The 26,333-nt window shown below is 38.9% G+C and overlaps 2 protein-coding genes across 2 annotated transcripts; both read right to left on the minus strand.

Annotated features, from left to right (window-relative positions):
* Positions 1-7,611: 7,611 nt before the first annotated feature.
* Positions 7,612-8,574, minus strand: LOC139194607 (cation/H(+) antiporter 15-like). Its single transcript, XM_070819493.1, has one exon. It carries the CDS (start codon positions 8,572-8,574, stop codon positions 7,612-7,614), a length of 963 nt encoding a protein of 320 aa, XP_070675594.1.
* Positions 8,575-9,316: 742 nt separating this feature from the next.
* On the minus strand, positions 9,317-10,192 carry LOC139194608 (cation/H(+) antiporter 18-like). Its single transcript, XM_070819494.1, has one exon. The coding sequence runs from the start codon at positions 10,190-10,192 to the stop codon at positions 9,317-9,319; it is 876 nt and encodes a 291-aa protein (XP_070675595.1).
* Between the last annotated feature and the right edge of the window lie 16,141 nt (positions 10,193-26,333).

The raw sequence follows: 26,333 nt of genomic DNA on the forward strand, positions 1-26,333 counted from the left end.
TTCGTTACCTAGGATCTATCTTGCAAAAGAACGGAGAATTAGATGGAGATCTCAACCATAGAATACAAGCTGGATGGATGAAGTGGAAGAGTGCATCCGGCGTGTTGTGTGACCGCCGTATGCCACTGAAGCTCAAGGGAAAATTTTATAGGACGGCAATAAGGCCGGCGATGCTGTATGGCACAGAATGTTGGGCGGTGAAACATCAACACGTACACAAAATGGGTGTAGCGGAGATGATGATGCTTCGTTGGATGTGTGGGCACACGAGAAAGGATAAGATTAGGAATGAGGATATCCGGGGTAAAGTAGGAGTAGCCGAAATTGAAGGAAAGATGAGAGAAAATCGGTTACGGTGGTTTGGACATGTGCAAAGAAGGCCTACTGACGCTCCGATTAGAAGATACGACTATGGGACAGAGGTTCAGGGCCGAAGGGGTAGAGGAAGACCTAGGAAAACTTTGGAAGAGACTCTAAGAAAAGACTTAGAGTACTTGGATCTAACGAAGGACATGACACAGGATCGAGCACAATGGCGTTCTAAGATTCATATAGCCGATCCCACTTAGTGACTTGGATTTTCCAAGTCTCCAACCGAGAAGTTTTCCTCACTCGGGAAATTAAGGGAACACTACCCCAACCTACATGCTCCACTCAGAAAGCTTCAACATACAAGCTTCAACAAAAGAAAATTCAAAGAACTTAGCGAAGAAGGCTTTGGTGTATTTAACACAATACGTTGAAATGAAGGAAAGCTTATTTATTGATATCCCCGATAAGCTACAAATATGTACATATACATGAGTCAAAATAAACACACAAGAGGGAGCCTTCACAAAGGTTGCTTAGGAGAAGTCTCAGCAGTCGGTAGAGCCCCAGAAAGAGAAGGCACCGGAGGGGGATCATTTGGAGCCTCAGTACTGGACAGAACCCTGGAAGGAGGAGGCATCAGAGGTTGATCATTTGGAGCTTCATTACGCGGTACAGCCCCAGAAGACGAAGGCAATAAATGCCTTTGGAACAAACCCACAAATCTCTGATGATCAAGTAAAACCTGACCATCAGTTTCCTTCATCTGGTCAAGCTTCCTCTTCATGTTTGTAGCATAGTCATGTGCGAGCCGGTGCAACTGTTTATTCTCATGCTTGAGCCCTCTAATCTCCTGTTTGAGACTCATCACTTCAGCCGCCAATGATTCAACTTGGCGGGTTCGAGCAAATAGGCGTTGGGCCATATTAGACACAGAACCTGCACACTGAACATTGAGAGCCAGCGAATCCTTAACAGCTAACTCATCAGACCGTTTGGAAAGTAGTCTGTTATCTTTGGGAGTGAGAAGGTTCCTGGCCACCACCGCAGCGGTCATATCATTCTTCATCACGGAATCCCCAACGGTAAGAGGACCAGTAGGGGAGACGAAGGATGGGCGCCATATGTTGTCTGGAGAAGGCGGGGCTGCCTCTTCAACAAGGTTCAAGTCAAAACGACGGTCGGAGGGGCCAGACATTTTCAAAGGTGTTGAAGAGAGAAGAGGTCGGACAAATCAAGATCTTAGAAGTGCAAGAATGAAGCTTCTACTGGTGGAGATTCAAGTGTGCTTTAGAACTTAATGCCAGCCCCTATAAAAATCTGCACTCGACGGAGCTTCAGAAATCGAAGAGGCGCCTGCTCAGAAATCGGAGAGGCGCCTGCTCAGAAATCGAAGAGGCGTTTGCTTTCTCAAAAGCTGAGCTGTTTAGAGATCACGAGGGTTGATCTCAGAAATCGAAGAGGCTTTTGCTTTCTCAATAGTTGGGCTGCTCAAAGACCACGAAGGCCGATCTCAGAAATCGAAGAGGCGCTCGCTTTCTCAAAAGCTGGGCTCCCCAGAGACCACGAGGGCCGATCTCAGAAATCGAAGAGGCACCTACTTTTCCAGCCTTGTCAGCACCTGTCACACGCACACTCAGCTTTGCGGAAATTATGGGCATTCTGTCGAAGACTTCTGGGGAAGTAGAAAACACATGAATCTTACTGTTCAATCACCCACTTCCCACACGCAACAATAGCTCATGGGTACCACAGATAACTTTGCCAAAGTTCTCTGCCAAAGTTGAGCACGTGAAGCTTGCAGCTCCCACTACATCGCTCTGACCAAGAAGGGTAAAAGAATAGCAAAGAAACAGCACTAACAAAGTTTAGACCCATAAATTTTGAAGGTCTAGCTACCATATTATTACCCACAAGGGTAAAGGAACAGTACCACTGCTGGATAATTGGAAAGTCCATGTGTGTCAACCTCTGTGCTTCGTGGCAAGGTAGACTAGCAAACATGCCCAATCTTTACTCACATTCGAGAAAACACTCCCAATAAGATTGCTTGCTCCAAAATCGAAGAGGCACCGTCCTCCGAATCTCGAGAGCCAGACTCCCAACATGACTACTTTATTAAAAATCGAAGAGAGGGTAAAGGAACAGTACCATTGCTGGATAATTGGAAAGTCCCTGTGTGTCAACCTCTGTGCTTCGTGGCAAGGTAGACTAGCAAACATGCCCAACCTTTACTCACATTCGAGAAAACACTCCCAATAAGATTGCTTGCTCCAAAATCGAAGAGGCACCGCCTTCCGAATCTTGAGAGCCAGACTCCCAACATGATTACTTTCTCAAAAATCGAAGAGACACTGCTCCCCGAATCTTCGAGAGCCAGACCCCTAGCATGATTGCTTTCTCAAAAATCGATGAGGCATCGTTCTCCGAATCAATCGAAGAGGCGCTCGCTTTCTCAAAAGCTGGGCTGCCCAGAGACCACGAGGGCCGATCTCAGAAATCGAAGAGGCACCTACTTTTCTAGCCTTGTCAGCACCTGTCACACGCACACTCAGCTTTGCAGAAATTATGGGCATTCTGTCGAAGATTTCTGGTGAAGTAGAAAGCACATGAATCTTACTGTTCAATTACCCACTTTCCACACGCAACAATAGCTCATGGGTACCACATATAACTTTGCCAAAGTTCTCTGCCAAAGTTGAGCACGTGAAGCTTGCAGCTCCCACTACATCGCTCTGACCAAGAAAGGTAAAAGAATAGCAAAGAAACAGCACTAACAAAGTTTAGACACATAAATTTTGAAGGTCTAGCTACCATATTATTACCCACAAGGGTAAAAGAACAGTACCACTGCTGGATAATTGGAAAGTCCCTGTGTGTCAACCTCTGTGCTTCGTGGCAAGGTAGACTAGCAAACATGCCCAACCTTTACTCACATTCGAGAAAACACTCCCAACAAGATTGCTTGCTCCAAAATCGAAGAGGCACCGTCCTCCGAATCTCGAGAGCCAGACTCTCAACATGACTACTTTCTCAAAATCGAAGAGAGGGTAAAGGAACAGTACCATTGCTGGATAATTGGAAAGTCCCTGTGTGTCAACCTTTGTGCTTCGTGGCAAGGTAGACTAGCAAACATGCCCAACCTTTACTCAAATTCGAGACAACACTCCCAACAAGATTGCTTGCTCCAAAATCGAAGAGGCACCGCCCTCCGAATCTCGAGAGCCAGACTCCTAACATGATTACTTCCTCAAAAATCGAAGAGACACTGCTCTCCGAATCTCGAGAGCCAGACCCCAGCATGATTGCTTTCTCAAAAATCGAAGAGGCATCGTTCTCCGAATCTCGAGAGCCAGATACCACAGACCACTTTTTCAAAGTGCTCTGACAGAGTTAAAACATGTGAAGCTGGCAGCTCCCACTACCGTGCTATGACCAAGCAGGGTAAAGGAATAGCATTACTACTTGTTGTTAGGGAGACGCCTATATATGTCGACCTCCATCCCCAACGGACAGGCAGACCTGCAAAAATGCTCAACCCTCCATCATATCTGAGAGGGCACTCCCAACGAAGCCTTTCGAAATATTCAGCTTTCTTTTCCCCCGATAATACCTCTGCAAACAAGCTATACTAGAGCAAGAATATCTCATATCATCAGGGTTAAAAGCAAGAGTATCCCATATCATGCTTTTTCCCTGTCTTTTCCTTTGGCCTTGTTTTTACCTGCAAGACAAGGAGAAAGAGAGCAATCAGTCAGCACTTGGAATCAAGCTTCCAGCCAGGAACTGACTGCCTGGAACCCCTTACCTGATTACTTACCTGGCATTGCTCTCGAGTACTCATCTTCAACATCTTATGTTTCCAGGGAAGATTCCGCATCTGCTTGAGGAACAGATAGGGCAAGTGCGAAGGATACAAGGAAGCATGTGGAGACAAGCGTAACAGCACACGTGCCGATACATCCATTACTCTGTCAAAAGCAAAAGTATCCCATATCAGCAGGGTGGAACGTACTCTAGATTTGATGGACTTGTTTTGACCCTCAAATTCTTCAGTCGGCCTTATACTCTGGAGGAAACCAGAAAACCCTCCAGCTCAGTTCAAGAATAAGCCTGTGGAAAGTTACTTCTTCAAAAGCAAAAGTATCTCATATCATCTCTTCTCATTTTTCTTCTCTTTATCCTTCATGCTGTTGCAAGATGGGGAGAAGGTGAACAATCAATCGGAGCTCTGATTGCTTACCTTGTCTGTCACCTCTTTCAGCAGACCCCCTAGCTCGGCGACTTGGGGAACTCCTACTACATGGTTTGTATCGCGCTCGACCAAGCCTGAAACTACAAGTAAGCTTCAAGTGAAATTGATACATTACCTTGTGCATCTCCACCAGTTAAAGATACCACCCCTGGATGGAGGAAAAGTACTTCCACAGAAGATGCCACATCTACCTATGAGACAGATAAGGCAAGTCAAGACGACACCACACTCCGATACTTAGAAGTTTCGTGATTACGAGATCATTCTCCCACAATATTTCCTAATGTCATTTGTACTAAATCATTCACTTGTACTCACTAAAGAAGAGCTTGAACCTATGTACTTGTGTAAACCCTTCACAATTAATGAGAACTCTTCTATTCCGTGGACGTAGCCAATCTGGGTGAACCACGTACATCTTGTGTTTGCTTTCCTATCTCTATCCATTTATATACTTATCCACACTAATGACCGGAGCAATCTAGCGAAGATCACAAAAAGCGACCGTTTTCGCTACCTAGGATCTATCTTGCAAGAGAACGGAGAATTAGATGGAAATCTCAACCATAGAATACGAGCTGGATGGATGAAGTGTAAGAGCGCATCCGGCGTGTTGTGTGACCGTCGTAGGCCACTGAAGCTCAAGGGAAAATTTTATAGGACGGCAATAAGGCCAGCGATGTTGTATGGCACAGAATGTTGGGCGGTGAAGCATCAACACGTACACAAAATGGGTGTAGCGGAGATGAGGATGCTTCGTGGGATGTGTGGGCACACGAAAAAGGATAAGATTGGGAATGAGGATATCCGAGGTAAAGTAGGAGTAGCCGAAATTGTAGGAAAGATGAGAGAAAATCGGCTCCGGTGATTTGGACATGTGCAAAGAAGGCCGACTGACGCTCCGGTTCGAAGATGTGACTACGGGACAGAGGTTCAGGGCCGAAGGGGTAGAGGAAGACCTAGGAAAACTTTGGAAGAGACTCTAAGAAAAGACTTAGAGTACTTGGATCTAACGGATGACATGACACAAAACCGAATGCAATGGCGTTCTAGGATTCATATAGCCGACCCCACTTAGTGGGAAAATGCTTTGTTGTTGTTGTTGTTGTTGTTGAAAGTAAATAGACTTAAATATCAACATGAAATAAAAGTGATTAGGGATCCCAAATTTTGAACTTGTTTTGTTGTGGAACATAACTCAATTTTACACGGTTTTGGGGAATCTAGCACATCCTATCTGTCCTGTCCCCATGAGTTGTTAAGGCCTCGACATCAAAATGTTCATGGGCCAATGGTATCAAGTCAAGCCAGTGGTTTATTTGCTTATTGCTTGCTTGTCCCTATTTTCTTATGTATTACCCCATAATGTTATCAGTTATTGTTTTGTCATGAATGATATATATTCGAGTTTTCCATATCACCTTTTTCTTTTCTTTTCTTCTCCTTGTGGGTAGCAATATCCCATTTATTTGCTTGTTTGGTGGTGGCGGTATGAATTTGTGGGATTCTGGTTCTCAACTCGTGCTTGCATTGCACGACATATAATTTGACAATCATCTTTCAATTGGCATTTTGCTCGATCTTGTCGTTGGTATAAAGTTTCTGTAGTCCATCTTTACACACAGCCAAAGGGGTAAGATCAAAATTTTAAACTTTATTTTATATATATATATATATATATTGACATGTATTTTTACACTTTATTTATACCTATATTTAGTTTCAAAGTTTTGTCTCAACTTTGTGGATGTGGTTTCTTAGAATAAGTATGGAACATTCGATGTTTATGAAGACAACAAGTACACCAACTAGCAATTGTGTGTATTAGTTGTGCAGCATGCATGTCCTAGAGAACATCGATTTGTACATGTTGTGTAAACGATTACTCAAACAACGGGATGAATGATAGAGGGATTACATACGTCAATTCGTGAATATGAATTGAAAATTCAGGATTAGCTACAATACTTACATGTATTTAGTATAATCACCATCTGACGGTCATAAATAATTCATGTAAAAATATGTATTTAATACAATCACCATATGATTGTCAAGATGATGATTGTATTAATTAGATACATGTAAGTATTGCAGCCAAATGGAATCATTAATTCAGAATTTATCAGAAAATAGATTAAACTGTAAAGTTTCAACAATAATATGAATAAAATTAACTGATAAATTCTTTAACCCCATTTTAATTATGGGTTGCAAAATGACATACCATACTAAAGTCGCGTTAAATTGTGTTTAGGCTATAAATAAAAATAAGGCATGCTATGAGGCCAATATATTTTCATATACACAAAATTGCACGACTTTGACCCACCAGATTCTAAGCCCAATCCAGGATCCTATCCTATGGCTCAGACGACTAACGCACATCAATCCACAGCCATCCAAGGTCTTGATTGAACGTCGCATCATTTTTTAATTTTATTGCATTTGAATAACTTATTTTTTGGTTTACATCAGTCTCTTCCACTTGTAAAGAAATCGACCTCGGGTTAATATTGAAAAGAACTAAAGTTGACGTGAATCTTGATGAATAAATAAATTCTTCAATAAAAAAAGCCAATATTCTTGATATGCAATTGGAATCACTGAGGAACTGATACCATACAACAAAACATTAGAACATGCAATTTGATAATCTAGCCTCTTATTGGTTGCATCTTCTTGCACTCGAAGTTTACTAGATTGATTAACTATGGTCTTTAATTTCTCTTTAATTTCTCCCTCCTTATTTGAGGGTCTTCCAAATTGACTTGACCCCCAGTGGTGATTTCAGTCACCATACTATTGTAGCTACTTCAGTACTTAAAAGCATGTTGTCATCTTAGTATCTATAAAAATTAATATAATTTACAAAGTTTATACAATTTAAGAAATAGAAAAAATAAATATAGTTTACAAGAAAAATGGTCTCTATCTAGCTCATATTCACCCACCCTGCATAAGCAGAATTCGTGTACAAAGCTATTCTAATTAAGCAAAAGTGAGAAATTAGTAAACAAAGAAATTTCTCTAATGTGTTTGTTTTGCTAATAACGAAGTGGGTGCACTCTATCATCACGAGGCATATCCACGACAGAAAATGAGGGGGTTCCATTGGACTTAAAGCTGTTGTGGTCTACCATCTGTTGATCATTTCCAAGCATTTGTTGCTGCACCACCAACACCGAGACCTCACAATTGGAATCTGAAGATGCCAACATATCTCCAATGAACCCAAGTTCCGGAAACTCATTCCATTCTTTGAGTCCCATGAACAATGGTGAATCACAATCATGGCGTCTCCCCACCACAATTAGGTCATAAAAATTTTGCATGGGCCTAATCACATTGATCATGTCCACGCTATCCTTAACACGTTCCTCCTTGTAAACATGTTGTTTTCTCCCAGCAATTGCTATCTTACACTTGCTGAGTAGCTCCGAATCATGTTCTTTATGCACATTGAATTTCCTATTGTCCACCAATCTAACGACCGTGAGGCTGACATTAGGGTGCTCTGTCATGCGCACTGCATATGCTAATGCCTCACGGTCATCAGGTCCTTCTACAAAGATAATCCCAATACTGTACACAATTTTGCATGATAGAGATGTGTTGGTGTTCAAGGTACCACGATCTAGGAGAATCCCAACTGAGCATGGGGAATTTCGAAGAATGTTTCGATTCACAGACCTTATACGTTTGGATAATTCCTCCATGCAACTTAGTGAATTGAATTGCTTGTGAAATGGGATTAGGACCATGGAAGTCCTTTTTTCCAATGCTAATGTGCAAACATCATCATGCATTGTGGCATAGGGAGAAATGGTTGTGAATGCATTCATTATAAAGCCACCAGAGCTATGTTCTTCGTATAATCTGAAGGCATTGACTATCCGATCTGAGTCACCGGATTGAAATGTCCTAAAACTCCTTTTTCCGAGTCGATGTGTTATGAAGACAGGGGCAGTTCTGCCTGATAGACTCACGAGGTGGACAACATAAAACATATGGGGGTTTGGGGGGTTGGATTGGTGACCTCAAGAAGGTTGATGATGGAAGGGGTGCTGTCTTCTTGGTATATGCATGCAAGAATGCGAAGCTCGGCATTGGGCAAGGCATGCTCAATTGTCCTTCTTCTCTTGGTGGACATGTATCTCTTGGATGGATTGTACAGATATTTCAATATGGGGGTGATTATTGCAGTTAAGACGAATGCTGACAGAACCATAATGCTATAGGCTTCTTCGTCAATCAGCTGGAATAGATGAGCACAAATGAACAAAATTTAGAGGACACATAATATTTTATACAGAGAACTAGATCATAAGAAAAATTCACTTAAAAGTTTACACCATAATTACCAAATTGCTGCAAATGAGAGAAGGAGAGTATGAAAGTATCCCATCTGTTCGAAACAAACAAGGTTAAGAGTGTATGTGCTTATCTATGAACAAATGACACACACAAAATCTGTTTAGGTGTTCTGCATTCCCCCGATTAAAAAGATCAATTTTCAGTTTTTCTTTTTATATAAAATATCATGCAATAGGAATGGGGAAGCATAGTGCAGAAGTAATAATTAAAAAGGTGCAAGTGGAGATAATTACGAAGAGCAACAATCCATGATTCAAAGTTAGAACGTCAATAATGCCTTGAGCATTCATGATAAGCCCTAGTGAAAATGAATCGACAGGAGACATTTTGCAATAGAGAGAAGGCACCATAGTTCCTATAAGTTTACCACAAAAGCTACTCATAACCAAGAGCTCCAAAATCCACAGTCTTCATCTTTATTATCATAGAGAAATTAATCCTTGCACCAGTGACCACAAAGTAGCTTGGCAACAGAATCAATGAGACGTAGGAGTCAAGTTTCTCAACCAAAGCTGATCCCAGTGGTGGGCCATCTGGCACTGCCAACCCTAAAATCATGGGCCCCAGTATGCAATGCTGGCCCATAACCTCACCAAGAAGAGAACACACCATGATCATGATAAATATTGAAAAAATGTAGCTCTCTTTCACCGATTTTTCTTTATCTGTAAGTTGTGCAACCATCCATAACATCATAGGCCTCAAAATGTAGACTATGAGTATGAACATGCAAAACAAGCTCAACCCCATAAAGGGTAGACTAAGATCCTTTTTTGAAATCTTGCTTTGCCTTATTGTAAAGGCCAAACCGACCCAAATCAAAGATAGCACCCCACTGACTATTGAGGAAGACACAGCCAATCTCCCAATCTCCGAGTTGAGGAGGTTCAAATCAGCCAAGACGCACGAGATGACGTGGAACGAGCTTAGGCATTGAAACACTGCGATGATGATGATCGACTTGTGTAGGCTTGCTTCTATCGCGACAGTCTTCCGTAGGACTAAAGCGAAGCCGATGTTGAGGATCAAAGGGACGAAGAAAGCCGAGAGGCTTATGACCACGGCTTTCCTTCCTGACTGTTTCACCAAACTTATGTCCATTTTCACTCCGACTAGAAAGACAAACAGCATGACACCAAATAACGCATAGGTTTCGCTGATGTAAAAGCTTTTCAGTGGGAAAACTATATCTGCAAAGGCATTGCCTGATCCTAATACTGATGGCCCCAATATAATACCTACCTGATGCATAACATACAAATTAGGTTGACAGAAAAAGAGTGCTTAATGGGTACTAATTTACAATATTCGGTGCTTTGTCAATATCGTGTTGATACACAATATACAATACCAAGCACTGTAATCAATGGGTACAGGTCGCTTCTACATTTTTAAGCTAACAATTGTTGGATGCTAAACACTTCTCTGTTGACTGAGAAGGAATGCAGCAGAAGCATAAAGGAGCTAACGGCTAGTTGTTTTAAATTGTAACGGCTAGTTAGCCTTTAGTGATAGTTTTAGACAAGTGTAAGGCTTAGATTAAAAGCCCCAATGAAGGGTTAAGATTAGCCTTGTACTATCAGGTTGTTATGCATTTTGTCAGCTAGCTCCAATGGGGATAAGGGCTGACTGTGCTCACTCTAAAACCCTACTGACATCATATATAAATGAATGCTACAAGCTGCTGCAATGGTAGAGCAATATAGCCGACATTCCCTTCTCACATTTTGTGCAATCATCACCTTTCTCTGAATACAAAACCCTGTCAAAACAATCACTCAAAATATCAACTTTATAAAACACTATCATGGCCTCAGAGCTTAGTTCTTGATTACTGAAATCTGGGCGTTGTGGAATCTGTTTTCTTTGAGGTGTTCAGGTAAAGGCTGAAACCCTAAGTGTCAATACAAGTCGAAGATGAAAGGATCTGGGGGTGGCGACCTCAAAGCTCCAATCTTTGATGGAGAAAACTATGACTATTGGAGGATTCAGATGACTACCATCTTCAAGTCATATGATCTCTGGGAAATGGTTCAATATGGATATGACCTACCAGAGATGGAGATCGATGCTCTAGAAGAGGATCTCACAGAGAAACAGATAGCTACACTGAAGGAGAATAGGATGAATGATGCTAGAGCGTTGGGGATCATTCAAGGGGCTGTCTCAGACTTCATATTTCCCAGGATAGCAAATGAAGAAACTGCCAAGGCTGCTTGGGATACTCTGCAACAAGAATACAGAGGAGATGTGAAGGTACGAAAGGTAAAGCTCCAGTCTCTTAGACGTGATTTTGAATACACACGCATGAGAGAAGATGAACCACTTAAAGATTATTTTTCTAGGCTGTTTGATGTTGTGACTCAAATGAAAACTTATGGAGAAGAACTGCCAAATGAAAGAATTGTGCAAAAGCTCCTAATTAGTTTGACTAAGCCTTATGATTCTATTGTGAGTGTGATAGAAGAAACCAAAGATACCGATATACTCAGTGTGCAAGATGTGATGGCTTCCTTGAGAGCTTTTGACCAAAGACTCGAGAGGCATGCTGATAGTGCAACTGAGAAAGCTTTTCAGTCACTAAACATAGGGTCTTCTAGTCACTCTAATCAACATAAAAACAAACCAAGGAAAGATTGGAAAGGGAAGAACAAAAAGTGGGAAGGAAAACCAAATGGAGAACACAAGTATAACAGTGGAAATAACAGTGGTAGTAAAACCAAACCATTGTGCAAATACTGTGATAAAACACATTTTGGTGAATGTTGGTTCAAAGGGAAACCGAAATGTCACAAATGTTTTAGATTTGGTCACCTGCAGAAAGACTGCAGATCAAATACAACTCAGAGAGTGAACATTGCAAACCAAGTAGAGGAAGAAACAAATGTCTTCTGTGCTTTTAGTGCAAGTGTTGAAAAGGACAATGAGGTTTGGTATATAGACAGTGGGTGTAGCAACCATATGACTGCTCATGAGTCCTTATTGACAGATATTGACACTGCCTTCACTGGAAAAGTAAAGATGGGAAATGGTAACATTGTGAAAGCAACAGGCAAGGGCACTCTCATCATAGACACCAAGAGGGGAAAGAGACACATTAAGGAAGTCATGTTGGTACCGAGTCTAGAGGAAAACCTTCTCAGTGTTGGACAGATGATGGAACATGGCTACTTCTTATTGTTTGGAGACACTATTGTTGAGATATATGATGATAGGACCCTGTCAAATCTAGTTGTGAAGGTTGAAATGAAAAACAGAAGCTTTCCATTGTTACTTAAATGTTTGGAGGAAGTGGCAAGGAGGGCAAGCACATTTGACTCAGAAAGACTATGGCACAAAAGGTTTGGGCACTTAAATATGCAGAGTTTGAGAAACCTGCAAAAATATGAAATGGTGCAAGGCTTACCCCAACTAGATGATATGAATGAAGTTTGTGAAGGATGTGCACTCGGGAAACAACACAGGGAAAATTTTGAAACTGGGAAAGCCTGGAGAGCTGCAAAACCACTAGAATTAATTCACACTGATGTGTGTGGTCCAATGAAGAATGCATCCATCAGTGGGAACAAGTACTTTCTGACCTTCATAGATGACTACTCAAGGATGTGTTGGGTATATTTCATGAGATTAAAATCAGAGGTCTTCAACATCTTCAGGAAGTTTAAAGCAATGGTTGAGTTACAAAGTGGACATCAAATCAAGAAGATAAGGAGTGATAGGGGAGGTGAGTATACCTCACTGGAATTCAATGCTTTCTGTGAAGAATTGGGTCTAGAAAGACAGCTCACAGTAGCATATACTCCACAACAAAATGGCACTGCAAAGAGGAAGAATAGAACAATAGTGGAGATGGCAAGGTCCATGTTACATGAAAAGAAAATTCCCTACTCATTTTGGGGTGAAGCTGTGAATACTGCAGTTTATCTCTTGAACAGGTGTCCCACCAAGGCTTTGGAGAAACAAACTCCATTTGAAGTGTTTAGTGGAAGAAAGCCTGGAGTTAAGCATTTGAAAGTTTTTGGCTCTGTGTGTTATGCACTTGTGCCATCACAACTCAGACATAAGTTACAAGAATCCAGCAACAAGTGCATCTTTGTTGGATATGGAACTAATGAAAAAGGTTACAGGTTGTACAACTTGAAAACTCAGAAGATCAATCTCTCAAGAGATGTGATTTTTGATGAAGAAACACTGTGGAATTGGGAAACAAAGGCAGTGGAAGAAGACAAAGTATCACTGAGAAAGGAATTGCACAGAATGAAATTGGTGCAAGTCATGAATCCGAAGAAGGAAGCTTGCAGATCTCTCAAAATTCACCATTTCAAACCCTTCAAAGTTCACATAACTTAAGTGCAGGTTCAACATCCCAACAGGAAAGGCAACAAAGCTCAAACTCAAGCTCTAGTGTACAAAGTTCAAACTCAAGCTCTAGTGTACAAAGCTCAAACTCAAGCTCAGGGTTAACACCAATTAAGATGAGAAGCCTGGAGGAAATCTATGCTGCTTGCAATTTCTGTGTCATTGAACCAGAAACATTTGAAGAAGCTGAGAGTGACAAGGCATGGCAGATAGCAATGGAAGATGAAATCTCAATGATAGAAAAAAATGGAACTTGGATCCTAGTTGATAGGCCAAGTGATAAACCTGTGATTGGTGTGAGATGGGTCTATAAAACCAAGCTGAACTTGGATGGATCTGTGCAAAAGAACAAGGCTAGATTGGTGGCTAAAGGCTACTCCCAAAAGCCTGGAATTGACTTTAATGAGACATTTGCACCTGTGGCTAGACTAGATACAATTAGAACTCTAATTGCATTAGCTGCACAGAAGGGTTGGCAGCTATACCAGTTAGATGTTAAGTCTGCATTCCTAAATGGTGTGCTAGAGGAAGAGGTCTATGTGGACCAGCCACAAGGTTTTGAAGTCAAAGGGTCCGAGAGCAAGGTGTATAGACTAAAGAAAGCACTTTATGGCCTAAAGCAGGCACCAAGAGCATGGTATAGTGAGATTGATGCACACTTCACCAAGTGTGGATTCAAGAAAAGCCTTAGTGAAGCAACACTCTACACCAAAGTTGAAAACAAATCAGAGATCCTCATAGTGTCTATCTATGTGGATGATGTGGTCTTCACTGGAAATAGCAAGAAAATGGTGGATGAATTCAGAAATGAAATGATGGGAAAATATGAGATGACAGATTTGGGGCTACTTCACCACTTTCTTGGCATGGGGGTAATTCAAAAGGTAGATTGCATTTTCATCCATCAAATGAAATATGCACAAACACTCCTAGATAGATTTGGCCTCAAGGGATGCAAACCAGTTAGCACTCCCTTAATTGCAAATGAAAAACTCAAAAGTGAAGATGGAAGTGAATCGGTGGATGCAAGTCTCTACAGGAAAATTGTTGGCAGCCTGTTATATCTCACAGCAACAAGACCAGATATTATGTATGCTGCAAGTCTACTATCAAGGTTCATGCATAATCCTACCAAAATACATTTAGGAACTGCTAAAATGGTTCTCAGGTATGTGCAAGGAACAATTGATTTTGGAATCAAGTATGAGAAAGGACAGACAACCATATTGGTTGGTTTCTGTGATAGTGACTGGGGAGGCAGTGAAGATGACATGAGGAGCACATCGGGGTATGCATTTACTTTTGGTTCTGGTGTATTCTCGTGGGCCTCAGTTAAGCAACAAAGTGTTGCACTATCAACAGCCGAAGCTGAGTATGTGAGTGCTGCAGAAGCAACATCTCAAGCAATCTGGCTACGATTTGTTCTAAAAGATTTTGGGGAGTTGCAGGTTGAACCAACCAAGCTAATGTGTGATAATACCTCAGCCATAGCAATGACAAGGAATCCAGTATTTCATCAGAAAACAAGACACATCAAGAGGAAATATCACTTTATCAGAGATGCATTACAAGAGAATGTCATTGAACTGATGTATTGCAAAACAGAAGATCAGGTAGCAGACATTTTTACAAAAGCACTACCAAAAGAAAGGTTCACTTACCTTAGAAGCTTGCTTGGAGTCAACACGAGGAAGAGTTTAGAGGGGAGTGTTGGATGCTAAACACTTCTCTGTTGACTGAGAAGGAATGCAGCAGAAGCATAAAGGAGCTAACGGCTAGTTGTTTTAAATTGTAACGGCTAGTTAGCCTTTAGTGATAGTTTTAGACAAGTGTAAGGCTTAGATTAAAAGCCCCAATGAAGGGTTAAGATTAGCCTTGTACTATCAGGTTGTTATGCATTTTGTCAGCTAGCTCCAATGGGGATAAGGGCTGACTGTGCTCACTCTAAAACCCTACTGACATCATATATAAATGAATGCTACAAGCTGCTGCAATGGTAGAGCAATATAGCCGACATTCCCTTCTCACATTTTGTGCAATCATCACCTTTCTCTGAATACAAAACCCTGTCAAAACAATCACTCAAAATATCAACTTTATAAAACACTATCAACAATATCAAAACAGAGAAAAAGGGAAACGCGTGTTTTTCCCACCCTCAATTTGTCATCAGGCACTATTTTGTGAGATCAAAATAGTGTTTTTGAAGTGGGAATAGCGGCTCCCAGAAAATGGAAAAAAGAGGAAAAAGAGAGACAAAAAGCGTAGGTAGAAACGTACAAGCATTTGTGATATGAAAGCAGTCTGGCCAAGAGGGTTGAGAATTAACTGGAAGAAAGCGGTGAGTAGGGCAGATATGGAAAGCTGTACGTGAAGGATGGGAGTAGGAAAGTTTAAAGGGCTATCACCGAAAAAGTAGCCTTTTGGTCTTGATGATTTCTGATCCTGGCATACCCAAGTCTGATTACTGAATGCATTTGCCTTACGCATTGCGACGAATCATCCAGAAGCTCAGGCTTGCAGCCTCACCAAAATGTTGTACTAAGAGAGAGAGAGAGAGAGAGAGAGACGCACGTAGGGTTGCATGCCTGCATGGATGGGAGACACGGAGCAAAAGCTTTAAGGAAGCAAGTATGGAGGTGATGGATAGGAGGATGATGCGGGTTGGTCAAACCTTTAAGCTGGCTCATTATTGAGCGTTGGCCTTTATTTGAAGGCCATATTTCATAGTGACTGTTCACCACAAAATTTGGCAAGAACACCATTCGGCTATAGAGGTGGGAAACATTCCAATATATTAGGTGTAACACCAACTGCATAGATTGGTTTTATATCAGATATTGCAGATTACATATTATAACAAAATTAATGTTCAAAAGTTTTGAGCGTGGAGTCTTCTCTAGGTTTTAGGCAGGTTGGAGCATATTTTCTAGCCATATGTTTGTGGTGTTTTGTATAATTTTTTTTAAAATTTTTTTATTGTCTTTCTTGGGATATTGATTGAGTTGTGCAGGTCTCTTTCTATTGTTTCAGTTCTTCCGCATGCTTCGTTTTTATCTTTGGGCCAAAGTAAATAAGGATGGGCTGACTAAGGGTTAGTTCTACAACATGTGATCGGAGTTTTTCGAGACTTTCACAATAAGAAAGTTGAGATTTTACCATAATTAATTGACAATATAAGAAGTAGCATAACTATTTATAATATAATGTAAGTTTCCTTCTTCTGTTAATGTGAAATTCATTCTCAACACGCCCATCTCGTGTGACGAATTTTCAAACTTAACACATGACCAACATAAATCGGGTGACATGAAACATGGGTGGTGATAGATTGAACAAGAAAGTTTTATCCATTAGAATAATCCAACACTTGTTAACACTATATTCTTTGAATCTACAACTATAGTTCTTTTTTTTTTTCTTATTTGGACCCTTAAACTGAGTATATATTAAGGCTCTGCATACTTATCTTATTTGGACCCTTAAAATGAGTATATATTAAGGCTCTGCATACTTATCTTATTAGGCCTCTTATAGTAGTTTGAGTGAGTGTAATACGTATACATAAGAGAATCAGGCAACCTGAGTATGATATCTTTATTGGTTTACCATGCATGAAAATTATATCATCGAATTCATTTTAATAAGATCTTTAATATAGTCCAGATTATCTTCACCCAGTTTTATTTTAGTACTTAAAGGAAACCACAAGCATGAACCATATCAATACACGATGAAAAAACTAAAAAAGTTGCATTGATCTGACTAATTAATTTAGGTTGCCCATTTGACTTAAAAAAATTGATCCCTTAACAAGTTGAAGGAGCGAATCATTGGATTCTTGAAAAACATAACAAAAACAGCGGGTCTCAGTTACTTTCATCTTTAGTTTGACATCTCTTTTTTCTCCTGTTCTCTCAACGACAGAACTACTAAAGGCCCTAAAATGACCCTGGCTCCCCCAAAAATTTCCAACTCCCTGTTTTACTTTGCCACTATCCAGCCCACTTACCCTAACAATTTACATAAATAAGAAGCCAAATAAATAGTAGAAAAAACATGCTAAACCTTTTTTCTTGGAGTAATTCAAAATTATAATAATATTGATAATTTTTTTAGGGGCACTTTGATTTAGGTCCAAAAATTTGAGCCGTTATTAGATTTAGTCCAATGCCCTATTTTTCTACTTTAATAACATATCCCTTTAATTGAATTTCTTGATTTATACATTTTTAATTTGAATATTTAAGTATGAAGATCTAACTACTTTCCTTGAAAAAAATAAGAAGAAACTTTATGATACCTACACCACATATTGATTAAATACATCCAACATATGATGGAGGAAGAATATAGGAAAATAAATAAAACTTAATCTATCCATCATTCATGAAAATAGTAAAAAGAAATGTCATCTTCATACACGTCAGCTTATTTAGTACACTTTGTTGAAATGGGGATCCCTCTCCTTAGTTCAAAGAAATTTCCTTCATTAAAAGAAATCAGACGACTGCCCTAATCATCCACATCTTTCGGCTGAAATGAGGATTCCTCCCCTTAAAGAGCATGTATGTTATAACCCTTACCCAAAAAATAACCTAGTTTACATTGGGCCAGGCCTATCCCTTTGTGTTTTAATGTAAGGCCCGAGTTTTTCTTTAATTTTCTTAAGCCCAAGGTTTATTCAACCCGTGAGCCTCATCTCCTTCCTCTCTCTTTTCTGAAAAGTCAGCTCTCTCTCTCTCTTTCGGTTTCTTCTCTCTCTTTCTCACACTCTCTAAGCTCCGAGAGCTTCTCTCTAGCTTTCACCTCACTTCCCTCACAAATCAAACCCCAAAAACCATATATTTGGAATCCTTGAGACCTAACGAACTCAATGGTACCCTTGCATGCGCCATATGAGCACCGTGGGTTTTTCTGCCATTGAAGCCGAGAGCTTCAAAGCTCTAAAACTCGAACCCAGGTGAGGATTGTGTTCCTTCTTCAAATTTCTGGGTTATGCATGTTGGTTTTATGACAAAACTCAAGGGTTTCGATCTCAGTTTTTCCCTATGCTGATAATCTAGTTCCGACGACGAACTCCGGCGAGTTCGTAGGTGTATGTGCGTCCGTGTGTGTGTGTGCGAACTGTGTGTGTGTGTGAGCATGCTGTGCATGCCGTGTATACTGTGCGTGTGTGTATGTGATTATGGGTGTGTGTGTTGTGCGGTGCAGGTGTGTGTGTGTGTACCGTGTGCATGTGTGTGTGCAGTGCATGCATATGCAGACTGTGCATGTGTGTGTGTTTATATATGTGTATATATATATATGCAAGTGTGTGTGTTGGTGTGAATGTATGTGTGCATGCGTGGGAGTGTGTGTGTGTGCTGGTGTGTAAGTATATGTATGTGTGTGTGTTTATATATATATATATATATGCATGTGTGTGTGCAGCGCATGCTTATGCATGCTGCGTGTGTATGTGTTTATATATAGATATATATATATATATATATATATATATGCATGTGTGGGTGCAGCCATGGAAGAAAAAATCGATAATATCGGCGATATTTCGCCGATATTATCGGTTTTTTGCTTTACCGATATTTTAATCGGTATCCAATGCATTTTCGTCAAAATATCGCGATATTATCGATAATATCGATAATATCGCGAAATTTTCGATAATATGGCGATATTTTGGTTTCTCGACAGTCACGACTCACGACCTCGCCGGAGAATCGGAATAACTCCGACTCCGATCAAGAACGAAACCTGCAACCAAACGGAACAAAATCATCACTATCTTTCAACAAAAATCACCATTTTATACCAAAATCAGTGAAAAAATTACACTAATCCGAGAAGCAAGGGCTTGAATTCGAGCAAGATCTGGAAGAAAATAGTAAAAGTTGAGAAATCGAGTACCTCACCGGCAGATCGGACGGAGCTGAGAGCAGAGGGAGACGCGGACGAGGAGGATCGCGCCGATGGGGACGACGGATGAGAGGTAGAGGTCGCGGCCCGCGAGACATGGTGATGGGCTCGACGAGGAGGAAGGCGAGGGAGGAGCAGAGGGAGACGCGGACGAGGAGGATCGCGCCGATGGGGACGATGGAGGAGAGTCTGTGTGTGTGTGTGGGAGAACTGGAGAAGGGATAAGGGAAAGGAGAAGGATCGAGAACTCAGAAGAGAGAGAATGAAGGATGGAGAACTCAGAAGAAGAGAGAGAAGGAAAGGTCGAGAGACTGAGCTCAGTCTCTGTGCGTGTGTGGTGTGGGGGGGGAATCTCGATCTCTGGACTCTGTGTGCGTGTGTGGTGGTGGCGTGTGAGTGTGACTCACTCACTGACTCTCTGTGTGTGTGGTGGAGTGTGAGAAAAAAAAAGAATCCAATGATCCAAATAACTTTTTGCAATTTCAGACCATGGACAGCAAATAATAGTGCTTTCACTGTGAGTTCGTGATATTCTTTCACATGCAAAACAGTGTGCCATTGTCTGTTATATTCTTTCACCTTATCAGAGGTGGAGTATTTTCGTTTCTTCTTCTTCCCTTACCATTTTCAAAGCCATTCCAGATCCATTCCAAAGCTTGAACACAAAGGGTTCCATATTTAAGGTAAGTTTACAAACTTATATTTATATTATTGTAATTTATACAATAACAAACAAATTTGTGTGGACTCGTATGTTAATTTTTTTTAAGTAATTAATACTTGCATGTTAATTTTTGTAAGTAATTAAGTAATGTTAACAATTACATGTTAATTTTTTTAAGTAATTAAGTAATGTTAACAATCACCATGTTTTATATTAGGATTATTTTTTATCAAATTGGATTATTATTCATTAATATTATGTTTTATTATCAAATTGGATTATTATTCATTAATATTAGGTTTTTTTATTATTATCAAATTGGATTATTATTCATTAAATTGGATTATTATCAAATTGGATTATTCATTAAATTGGATTATTATCAAATTGGATTATTATTCATCACCATGTTTTATATTAGGATTATTTTTTTACAATACACTCACTCTACACATAGAGATGATGAAGATAGTGAAAATTTTGAACCTCATAGGAACTCTATGTGGTACTAAGTCACTTATGTATCTTACCATGCAATGTATAAAGTGTAAAATATTGTACTAATTCATTATATATAAATGATTATGGTGTGTTTAGACTTCTTTCATTAATTACTACATATTTTCTACACTCACAATGTTTGTCAGCTCGCTATATAATAAACTTGATAATGTTAAATCCATCATGCAATGCATTTCTTTCCAATTTTTTGTGATAAACTAATAGATAATTGACTAAATAAACATCCTACAAAGTTTCAATAAAAATTTCCAAGTTTTTCTAACAATTTCCGTGGTTTCCATGTAATTTTTATCGATATCGATATTTTACCGATATTTCCATCGATATTTCCGATATTACCGATATTTTCTTCCTTGGGTGCAGCGCATGCTAATGCATGCTCTGTGTGTGTGTGTGTTTATATATATATATATATGCAAGTGTGTGTGTGTGCAGTGCATGCTTTGCATGTGTGTGTGTGTGGGTGAGTATGGGTTGGGCTCAAGCCCAAACCACCTCTTGATCCTAACCTATCCAAACCCAAAACCCATTTCCATTTCCTAAAATTCTATCTTTTGGGCAGTTTATTAAATTGTACATTTTCGTGCTTAGGTGAAGTTGCTAGTGGAGACTTCCTTAATCATTTTCCGCACAATTCTGCTGCTTCGGAGTATCTGTGAGTGGACCACCTTCGAAAATTGCATGTTTTATTGATAGAATTGCATAATTTAATAGCATGCCTTGCAGAATTATTGATTTGAGGAATACTTTACAGGAAGTATGATGATTTAATTATGATTGATTATATATATATATATATTGAACTATTTTCATTATATTGTATTTTCTATAGAACCCTCATTCTGGTAGACTATCTGATCGATGACGATAGGATGCTAAGAATGTGTTTCAAATGACTTTCAAACACCTCTTTGTAGTATAGAGGATCGATGAATTTATGCTACGAAGTTGTATTTTAGAGATGAATTATGTTTTGTGCGTACCTAGTGAACACTATGCCGCCTGGGGCGAGGATCTGGTGTTGGCATTGAGGCCGGGAGAAATAATCCCTAGCGAAAGGCTGAGGGACATGGAGACAGGCATTGGGCCGGGAGGGAGATATCTCTGGCTACGGGCACAGAGACTGAGGTGCAGGCATTGGGCCGGGAGTATTGTTATTCAGTGCACTCACTAGTAGCACAACTTGTGTTATGCTTCCTGATACGATTTCTGATATGATTTCGATATGATTTTCTGAGATTGATTTGCAGAGAGATATATGAATTGTTTTATGGCATGCTAGAGTTTTCTGAAAAGCTTATCACTTATTATTCTAGTAGTTTTCATTATTAAACTGTGGGGGTTAGTATGTTCATAACTGTTTTCGTACTACGTATGTATATAAACTTGGTCCACTCACCCTTGTTTTGCGCCCCCATTCAGGTCTTAGAAACGAGGCATAGAATCTCGGCATCAAGGTACTTCCGCAGTGGCATCTTCGAGTCCTCTCGGGGTAGGACCCACTCCTTTGTTCATTCAATCTTATCTTAATTCTTGTTAGTGACTAGGTTTAGCTGTATGCTCTGAACACGTTCCTAAATTGTTAATTCATTGTTTTTTTTTAATTCATAACCCGTATTTATTTCTTATTCCTAGCTTTTGTATCAATTAATGGCTTTCGTCACCCTCGGGTGTCGGCCAGCACGTGCCTATCCTGGTATTCGGGTAATATCAGGGTCGGGGCGTGTCAATGTATATGTATATAGTATTTATAACATAAATTAGTTAACATAATTAATCTATGATAAAAGTAGAAAAACATTAAGATACGAATTTGGAGCAAGAAGAAGGAGAAAGAATATTTAATACTAAAATTAGAAAGAATATTTAATACTAAAATTAAGTAAAAAATAATCTAATAAATAATATAAATCTAATAAATAATATATAACATATATCGCAATTTAATTAAAGGATAATAAAAATAAGCTTACGTGAATAATCAGCGAATGAACCTGACCCAACAAAGTGTAATAAACCCAATATTGATTTACAAAATTGGACTTATATCTAGTCTACTTTTCTTTTCTTTTTTTTTTTAAATTTTTTATCCTTGTGTTCAATATTTTGCCCCCACCACCACAAACCCCCCTCCCCCCCCCCCCCACCCAAACAACAATTTCTAGCTCTGCCCCTGTTTTCACTTGTAGAACTCACTAGTTTATAGGTTATTAGACTCATGAGTTCAATATATTTTTCTCACACTTAATTTTTTTGTCCTGCTGTTGGATTGTAATTCGTATATGAGTTCAATATATTTTCAAAAGAAGATTAACAAATTGAACAGTTTCAACTATAAAATTTATATGGTGAAGAGACAATATTCTCAAAGGGGATAATTCCCATAGGGGATGAATACAGCCCAAGGGAAACCTACTTGTCCACTCACTTGTGATTAATAAATGTATCTTCACTATACAATCAATTCATTATCTTTATCACCACCTAAATATTATCTCCACAAAAATTCTTAAATTTGGAGTTCGCGTAGCTATTCATATAAATCAAATAAATAGACGATTCATCGTAGGGATGTTATTTGTTACCAAATTCGTTGATTTGTTTGACACATATAGATGACTAAATGATCTCCCAATTGAATGATTGTTTTTTCCATACATGATAATAAAGAGACTTAACGATTTCAATTATGGTATTTGTATGGTCAAAATACGTCATTCGCAGTGGCTGGACAAGTAGGCTCCAACATAGGGTGGACACTAGTATAATCTATTTTGTAATATCATATAATTTCAAAGTTTGAACTCTCTCTCTCTCTCTCTCTTGTTTTTTTTTTTTACCACAATTGATATTGTAAACTAAATTTATCTAAAATATGGGGGAAGGATTCATACTTGGGTGTTGGGGAAGTATACTGCTCTTGTCAACTTGACAAAGCCTAAGTCTGGGGAGACTTTGGTTGCGGTCCCTAGTTATGAATATTCTTTTATTGAAACCTTGTTGGTTTTCAATTTTTGATCGAAGTCCCTGAAATTAATGTGATTATTTATTTCTATGCACGTTACTATATTTTTTAAATTAAAAATTAAAAATTATAGTTGTTTATATAAATGAGCTATTAAATAAAAAACCATAATTTGTGGGATTAAAAATATTAAAATATAAATATATTATTTTGTGTGTGTGTGTGTGTGTATATAAACATGGGTACATTTATCAAAATTAACCAAAAAATTATTGAATCAAAACATGGGTACATTCTTCAAAATCACAAAAAGAAGAAGATATTAGGCTTAATAACATTAGTAAATTTCTTCGATTAAACTTGACATGGATACATTTTAAAATCAAAGCAAAAAGAATGTACCCATATAAGTTTAAAAACGGATTAGAAAAAAAAATTGAATAGATTTTATATAAAAAAGGTACATTTTACATATAACAAATTGGTATATTTAAGAATGAGTACATTTTAAGATCAAAATTTTGAAAAAAGTACATGAATGGGTACATATAATTAGCATGGGTACATTTGGCAAAATAAAAAATGGTACAAATAAATTTAAAAAAAAAACATGGGTACAAATAAAATAAAACTTTAAAAAATATGGGCACAAAAAGAAATTAATATATGGGTACAAATTAAAACTGAAAAGAAAATTGGTACAAATTAAAAAAGGGTTGCAAATTAAAATGGGTACAAACTAAAACTAAAAATATATGATAAAAAATTTAGTCATAAATATAAATATACTAATTGAAACAATTTAAACATTAAATGAATATATTTAGAAATAAAAAATATTTTATTATTGAAATAATTAATGATGTTATTAATACCCAATGACCTTGATAAAAAATTAAAAAGGAATAGGATTTTAATCAATGGAGTAGCAAAAGGAAGGATGAGAACCTAATTTCTCATTTTTTTTTTCTTTCTAATTCTTATTAGTGTTGTAAGCATAATTTACTGAACAATTATGGAGGCCAGAAAGAGAGAGAGGGTGCGGCATAGAGAGAGAAGAGAGAGATGTGTAATTGTGGGTATGTTCTATTCCACCTTATTGTGCTTTTATTTATAGTAGTAGGGAAGGTTAATTCCTTACCCTTTAGGATTACAACATTTAATAGGTAATCTACTCCTAATAGGAATATAAGAGATATTCCAAGATATACTATGATTTACACAATCACATCCTTAATCTAATAGGACTGCAATACTCTCTCTTGAGTGTGTAAATACTCAAGTAAATGGCGCATCAGGTCTTCAGTGATGAAGTAAGTATAGTTGATGAAGTCGTCAGCACAATGAGTGAATGTGAGTCTCAAATCAATGGAAGAATGCATAAAAAGTAAAACTCACAAAACCTCGCTATGGTAAAACCCAAGGTAGGAGAAAAACCCACACTCTAAAGAGAAAAGTGAGAAGTTGCATTAAGTCAAAACTATACGTGTTTTGAACGCAAGTAGAAGAGTTCACAAGGGTATGATTAGCTCAGGATGGGTGCCTCGTTAAAACCTAGTTAGGTAGCAAAAACCTAGTGGGAAAAATGCTCCTAATCGTAGGGAAAATGAGTACATTAAGATCAAGTGAGTATACTTCTAGATACTCCCCTGAGTTTGACATAACTTCCAAATGAGACTACAAGCATTGCATAGGATAGTTAGGCATACCAATTCCTTGGACAAGCTTCTGGAAGGTTGACTTCGGTAGTGACGTCGTGTAGAGGTCGGCAAGGTTGTCTGGGATCAGCTTGCATGACTTCAATCTCCTGATGCCTTGCTGATGTAGATGTAGACGCAATATGTCTTGGTGTTGACTTTGTTGATGTATCATGGCTTGGTCAGGTGGATACATACGACATGATCTTCATGGATCGTCGTTGGGACTCAACGATGGATGAAAACACAGCAAGTACTTTGAAATTGCTCAACAAGAACTCCTAACCATGTCTCACTTGTAGTGTAGTGAAGTGAGGTGAGTCTTGGAACGATTTGAAGATTTCATAACTAAGGTTATATCATGGACCTCCAAGAAATTGCGATATCCCTAACAGTACAGACAACCATTTGTGATTTTGCCTTGTGCGGGTTTGATAAGTAACCTGCATCAGCATAATAAACAAGGCAAACATCATTTCGAGGATCAGGGGGTTATATCTGCTCAAGATGCGATGGGATTTGCCCTCGTAGTACCTTCAGGGTACGTCTTTAATACCAATTCAGTGGATGCGTGTAGGCGTAGTGCTGCATCTTTACCAAGATCAAAAGCGAAGAAGATGTCCTATTTATATACAATGAGCTAAGTACAACGAAGCGCAAAGTTGAACTTTAGATATGGAATTTCAAATTCTATAACCTCTTCAAGGGTCTCATTTGCATATAACGTATAAACGATCAAATGTATACTCAAAGGTAACACATTCGGGGTGTAGTTCAATTGGTAGACCAAAATACTGTCAGAATAATGCTTCAACTTTAGGTCAAGGCATAAATGAGTTTTCCTAAGATCCTTCATCTCAAATTCCATCTCCAGGTGCGAGGCAATTTTCTCAAGCTCTTCCGGAGTCTTAGTGATGTTCGTGTTAACGACATAAACTGTAACTCTAGTAATTTGGAATAAGACTTCATAGTTTAACACGCAAGGGCATAATTCATATCCCTGACTGATCAAATAATCACTTAGACGGGTATACCATATCTGTCAGATTGTAAGTAAATGCCTCAAACAAGTTAAGAGGGTGTTCCGTGGTTTTGGAACTATTTGAAGCAGTCCATGTAATTCTTCAGGAACTTACATGTAAATCTCCGTATCTATATCCCCATGGAGAAAACACTAACCACATTTCATAATACTGCTATCAATCACAAGACATTTTGAGAGAAACCTTGCACCGTAGGGCGTGCATCATATCGCACTATTTCATT

The sequence above is a fragment of the Malus domestica genome, chromosome 03 (assembly GCF_042453785.1).
Source record: "Malus domestica chromosome 03, GDT2T_hap1".
Classification (NCBI taxonomy): Eukaryota; Viridiplantae; Streptophyta; class Magnoliopsida; order Rosales; family Rosaceae; genus Malus; species Malus domestica.